This window comes from Monopterus albus, unplaced genomic scaffold (genome assembly GCF_001952655.1).
Source record: "Monopterus albus unplaced genomic scaffold, M_albus_1.0 scaffold98.1, whole genome shotgun sequence".
Classification (NCBI taxonomy): Eukaryota; Metazoa; Chordata; class Actinopteri; order Synbranchiformes; family Synbranchidae; genus Monopterus; species Monopterus albus.
Window position 1 is genome coordinate 2,363,031 of NW_018127978.1, and position 8,196 is coordinate 2,371,226.

The following is an 8,196-nucleotide window of genomic DNA, read 5'->3' on the forward strand; positions in this document are numbered from 1 at the left end:
GGGGGGGGGGGGGGGGTCTCTTTCTCATGCAGAAAGCTATTTACAGGGAAATGCGATGGATTAGCTGAAGCTCATCAATAGGGAGCGCCTGCTCACCCGGTGCTTTACAGACTGGCCACCAATCGAAGGGAATTTCAATATTTACCTACATCCTCGTTTTGTTAGTTGCAGTTAAGCAAACACGCAATTCGCTAATTCATGTTAGTGGATGAGTGAGACTTGTTTAAGTATTTTCCTTCCACGCTAATGATGATTCATTTGAATGACTTTAGGTGTGAATTTTGACTCACGGGCCATTGAATACAGATAAACAACAGGGTGGTTCGTTTTAACATCTATCCATGAGCCAATTTAACGATCATATTACAATTACATTAACTGGGCAGATAGTTTTGTTCTGACCTATTGTACATATGTTATTTGTCTGTCACACACACACACTCCTGCAAACAGAAGTATATAAAATGTATTCACACACTGTTGGAGTGAGATGAAATACACAAGGATTAAAGGCACCCAACACCACAAAGTCACATCACAAAATGCCAAAACAGTCAAAAGTGCATTCATCAGTCTACATGAATTAAATCGATCGTTTCATGTATTTGTTTTATACAGTGTGGCTCCGATGGCATTAGTACCCCTGCAGAGGCAGATCATGAGGAATTGTTTAGTGTTAGGCTGTACCGGAGATCTTTGAGTTCTGAAAATCATTTTCGAGCTGAGGTTAACAATTGTTTAGGTCCTTTTGATGAAGGAAAGCAAAGCAACAAATTACTGAAAAAGTCTAGTTTGTGTTGGCCGCTACAAAGTATTAACTTAAGGGGGCTGAATAATTTTGCACGCCCAATTTTTCAGTTTTTTATTTGTTAAAAAAGTTTGAAATATCCAATAAATTTCGTTCCACTTCATGATTGTGTCCCACTTGTTGTTGATTCTTCACAAAAAATCACAGTTTTATATCTTTGTTTGAAGCCTGAAATGTGGCAAAAGGTCGCAAAGTTCAAGGGGGCCGAATACTTTCGCAAGGCACTGTATATTTTACAGCCTGTAAATATATTATTGCCTGGTTTTATTTGAATTTGCTCACAATACATGATATCTGTATCACGTTATGTTGGTGTCTTTGTACTCGCACAAGTGCACTGAACTAATTTTGAACTGTGCACCACCAAGACAGCCAACCAGATTTCTGACATTCCAGAAATCCATGCCATCATTCAGGAGCTACTGAAGATCATTGGTCATTCAGATAATTAATCCTGAGTTGACAGTTCAGAGAAATTTCCAATCAGCTGTTTGATTAGCCTGATAATGCTGTCGCACACTACACAAATGTCTGCCCAAACCAATGCATAAACAAGGCCAATGCATAAACAAAAAACATTGACATATAAGCTACATTTTCAACAATGTCAATACCTCAAATCCTACCTGAAATGAGATTTGTAACACTCTAAACAAAGTGGATAATTGAGAAACCCAAAATTTAAATGGCATAATGCAGATATTGTAACTTTTCCTGTCTTATGACAATTCTCTACAGAAACAATGCATTAACATACAGTGAGGAACAGAAGTATTTGAACACCCTGCGATTTTGCAAGTTCTCCCACTTAGAAATCATGGAGGGGTCTGAAATTCACATTGTAGGTGCATTCCCACTCTGAGAGACAGAATTAAAAGCTTGCCATTGTGGAGGGAAAATGAGTTCCCAAGTTTATCAAGGTATCCTACAGGATAGTGTCAGGTTGGCTGTTGGCAAGCTGAAGCTCAGAGTAAGCTGGGTGACGCAGCAGGACAATGACTTTAAACATCAGAGAAAAGTTATTGCATTTGGATGTTACTTGTATTATTTATTATACTAGACAGCAGTCCTTGTGCAACAGGGATCTCCTGTAGTCATGATAAGCTCTAACATATTGCATTCCCATTACAAGTGCGCTCACCGGTGTTCCCCTGATCCAAAGGTCAACCCAGAAGTGAAATTGAATAGTGTTGCATTTATTTTATGGCCTTAGCTTTATCATATTACAATATCCTACATCATAGAACTATGTAACTTTCATGATGTGTTGTCTTATTATATTCTCAATGTACAATATTTATTATGTGGCACATTAACTAATTATGAGTAATATTTACTTTGTTTATATTATCTGCAATATTTTAAACTGCTTCTTAACTCAGCTGAATGTGAATAGATGTAAGAGTGCAATGTAACATGTTTTTAGGTTTTGTATAAACTTGCATACACATGCATTTACAGAATTTTTCTGTTCTATTTTATTCTTTTCTTGTGAATGAGGCCAACAGACTGGTTTCTGTGGTGATGACATCAGTAAGTTGTGCATGCATGTCAGAGCTAGAAAGGGCCCAGACTGAATGAGCTTCATGAGGACATGATCATGAAAAGGTGTTTCTGTTGCTGAAACTGAGCGAATCACACAATAATGACTAACATATTTACTGTCTCAAGAAGGAAAGCTGTCTGCTTGCTCAGAGAGTAGAATTAGATTTTAGCTCAAATAATCTGGTCAGAGCTGTGGATTTTATAATGTTTTAAACCGTTTACCTGTGAAAGTAAAGCAATAAATGCATATTTTAAGGTAAGACAACTCAAACTGTTACTGTATGTCCAAGGCTGTTTAATGACTATACCTAAGGTTCTTTCATTAAAGAGAGAAACAAATGGATTTAGATGGAAAGTCTATATTGTTGCCAGGTTTAAAATGTTCCAGAGAAAAAAAATTTAATTGGCGAATAGGGTTGCTTTTTTGTGATCCTGAATGAGATCAGTAATACTAGGGTTTGACAGGAGTGAGACTGCAATTATCTGAGATTTTGCATTGATACAGTGCCTATAAAAATTATTTACCCCCTTGGATTTTTTAACCTTTTATTGATCTTATAAATCATTCATGGTCAATATAATTTGGCTTTTTGTTTTTTACAAAAAATGTACAAAAAACCTCTTTATTGGCAAAGTGAAAACAGGTTTTTACAAAGTAATATCAAAAAAATATGTAATGGGAAATAAGTGATTGCATAAATATTAACCCCCTTTAAAATGATTGACCTAATTTAACAGAGGTCCAGCCAGTTGGTGCTAGTAGTCTCACAATTAGTGAAATAGGGATCAACTGAGTGCATTGAATGTGTCAAGTGATTGTAGTATTAAGACACGTGTGTCTGGAAGGTCCAGTCACTGGTTAATCAGAGCTGCTGGCTACCATTACACCATGAAGATAAAAAGAACACTGCAAGCAACTCAGAGAAAAGGTTATTGAAAAGTATTAGTCAGGGAATGGATGCAAAAACATTCCCAACACACTGAACATCCCCTGGAGTTAAATCCATCATCAAACAATGAAAGGAATATGGCACATGTCTTAATCTGCCTAGATCAGGTCATCTTCACAAACTGAGTGACTGTGCAAGAAGGAGACTAGTGAGAGAGGCCACCAAGACACCTATGACTATTCCGAAGAAGTTGTAAGCTTCAGCAGCTGAGATGGGAGAGACACTGCATATAACAACTGTTGCTCGGGTTCTTCACCAGTCAAAGCTTCATGGGAGAGTGCCAATGAGAAAGCCACTACTGAAGACAACTCATATTAAATCTCGACTAGAGTTTGCCAAAAGGCATGTGGGAAACTCCATGGTTAAGTGGAAGAAAGTTCTTTGGTCTGATGAGACTAAAATGGTGCTTTTGGCCATCAGACAAGATGCTATGTTTGGTAGACACCAAACAATGCGCATCACCACAAACACACCATCCCCACTGTGAAGCAGGGTGGTGGCAGCATCATGTTGTGGGGATGCTTCTCGGCAGCCAACCTTGGAAGGCTTGTAAAGGTAGAGGGTAAAATGAATGTGGCAAAATATAGGAAAATCCAGTAAGCTGTTGAACAAGCAGAACACAAACTTGCCAAAATGTGATATTTTCACCACTTTGCCCACAGTCCATTCACTGAAATCAGTTTTACCCCTAACCAAGCGATTCAGTATCTGGCATGTCTTTATCATTTTTCTTGAATAACTTTCAAGCTAATAATGCTACCAGTGTCATTCCAAATGCCAACAGTAGGTGTTCATGGTCAAGCAATAATATTATGAGGGTCAAACGATCATTGGTATATTGCTTTTATGCCATTATGTAGTTCAATTCAATTTTGTTTGTATAGCACCAAACCACAACTAAATAATCTCAGGACACTTTACAAAGTAAGTTCTAGACCTTACAATGTGAATGGTAGAATACACATTCCATGACTTCACACTTCTGACCTTTCGACAATAAGACACCAGAACCATCTATTCTCATTATCTAACCTATCGGCACAGAACAACACTGGAGTGCAGAGCTGAAACGCCTCTCTGCTCATTGCCACCATAAGACTGGCTTAGTATCTCTATCTTTTTCTCTTATGACAGCTGAAAATGTTATGTGACTTAAATGTGAAATTATGTTTACCAAAAGTTGTGTGAAATGTCTAAATGCATGTTTAGAGGTGTTTTAGTAAAGCTGATGATTTCTGGACATATTTCACCTCAGCCACTTCAAAGACTTCTTGCTTAACATTCCCTTGTAACAATGGAAATGCTATTTTAATACAAATTGTATTTGTATAGCGGCAAATCATAACAAAAGTCATCTCAGGACACTTTATAAAGTAAGGTCTAGACCTTACTATTATAACTATTATTATAGAGGAAAACCCAACAAATCCTCCTTGAGCAAGCACTTGGCAACAGCAGGGAGAAAAAAACTCCCTTTAATGGAAGAAACCTCTGACAGACCCCAGCTCTTGGTGGGCGGCCTTCTGCCTCAAGGGGTTGGGGTGAATGGATAGAGGAGAGAGAAAAGAAAAGAAAAACAACAAGACACAGCAAACAAACACTTGGGAGGTTGATGTGGCCGGTGACTGCTCATCAGAAACAGAGCTCCAGAGCCAGGGCTACCTGGAGAAAGGTACAGGGAGCTAGACAGGACACACTATGGAAGAGAGGAGACGCACAGTTAATGACATGTAATGTTGGCATATAGCAGCATGGAGAGAGAGGAGCAGAGGAGAGGAGCGCTGTATCATGGGATGACCCTCAGTCTAGACCTATAACTAAGGGATAGAGTGTATTTCCGGTTCCATTATGTGGAAATAGAATTGTCCTTTTTTGGAAGAGTGCTGTCTACAATGAATTTGAGTGAAATATTTGCCAGACATGCTTCAGCAAGTGTTTTTTGTTTTTAAGTTTGTTTTTTCTTTTTCATTTTTTTCCCAGTGCGATGTCTCTGGTTTTCACACGACCCAACACAAACGCAGTCCACAGCAAGAAAGATAAAAGACTGATGGCGGAAGTGAATGCATCACCACTCAAGCACTTTGTCACAGCAAAGAAGAAAATCAATGGGATCTTTGAACAACTGGGAGCCTACATCAAGGAGAGTGCTTCCTTTCTGGAAGGTACCCCTAGACTTGCCATTTGCTCTCTGACCCCTTTCAGCGAGGTCCCCTTTTATGGTCATTTATTGTGGGGCTGCCCCCTAACAGTCGAATAGTCGAGTCATTAGTTGAGAAACCTGTCCCTCAATTGTGACTCTTCTAGTTGAGCCTTTGTTTTTATTTTATTTTGGGCATTACAATAGAAGGTAGCCCCAGCCCGATAGTTTGTAGTCATCTTCTCCTCATTTTGGTGTACCAGTCAGCAATTTTCTCAATACTTCCCCCTGTGGTTGTGGGGAAATACCCACTTCACTGATGACACAGTCCCATACATGGATGTGCATTAAGGTCAAATCTATTTAGCAAATTGCAGAACCAGGAGAAATAGACAACAAAACCCACTAGAATAAGCTACATAAAGGTGAGATTTGTAATTTGTTAGAAGTGTTTTCAAATATCATCGCCTACTTTTTCAAGAGAAAAGACTGTCGCAACAATAAGGCTGGTTTTGCCTAATGTTATGTGACTCCACTTTTTTTTTACCCATCTCAGTTAAAGTGCAACGCACAGCCATTTACCAACTGTTTCTGCGACATGCATCCATCCAAACAGGACTATGAAGCTAACAAAAATTTGTGGTGAAAGCATTTCAATGAGGAATTATAAATAAGAAGAATTGTTCACACTGCAAGCGAGCACACATCAAACTCACAGTAACAGCTGTCAGTCAAAAGAAGAAGACTGGGGGAGAACGCCAGTTAGGCATATCAAAACATTTGAAAATGGCAGAAGCAGTGAATAGGCATGAGCACAGTTAATGCAGAGAAAAGTGGATGACCAAGTCATCTAAAGTTTGGGAGCACTTTATTTTACATGTTTTACCAAATATGCAAAACATATTTGTATTTGCAGGGGAGCATGACCCTAATGCATTAGCACCTAAACTAAATACACAGTTAATGTTATGGAAGAAGGGTTTCTTGGAGCCAAGTAAATCAATCATTTGGGTTAATAATGTGAGAAGTTATGAAATGAAAATTATGTACCTGATTTTACGTATATTGTGATGCTAATTATATATTTAGGAACATAATGGTGGGTTGTGTAGGCTGCTAATAATGGTTGGTAAATGCATTTGAATTGGTGTTTCATTCATGTAAACATGAAACATGAACAACCAAACATAGTATTAAACACAATAAGCAGACCAAAGTTATTTGGGTGTTTGCAGAGTACATAGCCTGGTGTAAATGGGTTGAGGATTCTTTATGCATACTCAGATGTAGTTTTAACCATCAGCAGTAGCAGTCATATTTGTACTGGCCCTTTACATTGGCATGGTATATTTTATGAGCATATAGCCTAAACAATTTTAAATCGTATAAAATTTAGTAGTTTTGTTAACACTGTAAGGACCTATTGTACACTTTATAAATATTATTCTTGAACAAATGATTTTTAATAATGAAACGTTGCATTGTTTAAATGAATGCATTTGTTTATGTAATGTGGAAAATTGTTTTTTTAAACATCTGATTAATTGTAGAAATAGTCGCCAGATTAATCTGTTATTAAAATAATGGTTGGTTGCAGTCCAAGTTAAAAGTAGTGGATATGTATTAAGTGTAGGTCTGATTGACAAAGAGTTTTGAACAATTTTTTTCTTTCATTAGAAAGATTCTTTTTTTCAATATTTACCAAGGCTCTACAATCGTTTTAGGGACAGTGATGCCTAAAAAAAAAGAGGTCTAGTTATTTATTTAAAGAAATAACATCACTCTCATTTGTAAACATTTAACATTACAAATATAGTTTACATAATACACGGGCAAAGTGACTTCGGTTAATGTGGTTGTTGGGATCTGATATGAACAAAATTAATTCAGGCAAATTATCCCAATTCAAATAATTATTTAATGTTACAATAATACTGAACAGTTCAATAAGTTGTAAGACAATCCAGCAATCTGCAAGATAAGGAACAGAAGGACAGTACCTTGTTTGTTTGTGACCACTACACTAACCTGTGGGATTTCTAAAGAACATAAACAGAAGCTGTACTTAGGACCTTAGAAAGACCCTTCTTGAATTGTACCTTATGAATACATTGTTTTTTCAAACAGTTCAGGGTCTACTAAACAAGTTTGAGTAAAAAAAAGTATCCAATAGGGAATTTAAGTTAGTAATGAAATAACTTTTAGTTAGAGACAGCTGATATGGAATGGTGTAATGCATGTAGGATACAAAGTAAGAGTAACTATTTTTTGTTAAGGTTACAAAGAATATAGACGCAATCAGATTACTGATACATTTAGTAGAATGGGAATTCTTAGCAGGATTGCAATTTTAAGTCTGTACAGTAAAGAACTTTTATTTATATATATATATATATATAAATAAAAGTTCTTTACTGTACAGACTTAAAATTGCAATCCTGCTAAGAATTCCCATTCTACTAAATGTATCAGTAATCTGATTGCGTCTATATTCTTTGTAACCTTAACAAAAAATAGTTACTCTTACTTTGTATCCTACATGCATTACACCATTCCATATCAGCTGTCTCTAACTAAAAGTTATTTCATTACTAACTTAAATTCCCTATTGGATACTTTTTTTTACTCAAACTTGTTTAGTAGACCCTGAACTGGTGTGTATGTTAATATATATATATGTGTGTGTGTGTGTGTGTGTACATAAAAAAAAAATTCCCCACTCGCCCCCCACTTTTGGGGCGGTCTTGTACTCCTTC

The 8,196-nt window shown here is 36.9% G+C and overlaps 1 protein-coding gene across 1 annotated transcript in view; it reads left to right on the forward strand.

The window, feature by feature from the left end:
* mfn2 (mitofusin 2) overlaps positions 1-8,196 on the forward strand; it is a 46,653-nt gene that overhangs the window by 2,725 nt on the left and 35,732 nt on the right. The window contains exon 2 of the mRNA XM_020609157.1: positions 5,284-5,465. Coding sequence (XP_020464813.1) covers positions 5,288-5,465 — 178 coding nt within the window. The 5' untranslated portion in view covers positions 5,284-5,287. The remainder of the gene's footprint in view (positions 1-5,283; positions 5,466-8,196) is intronic.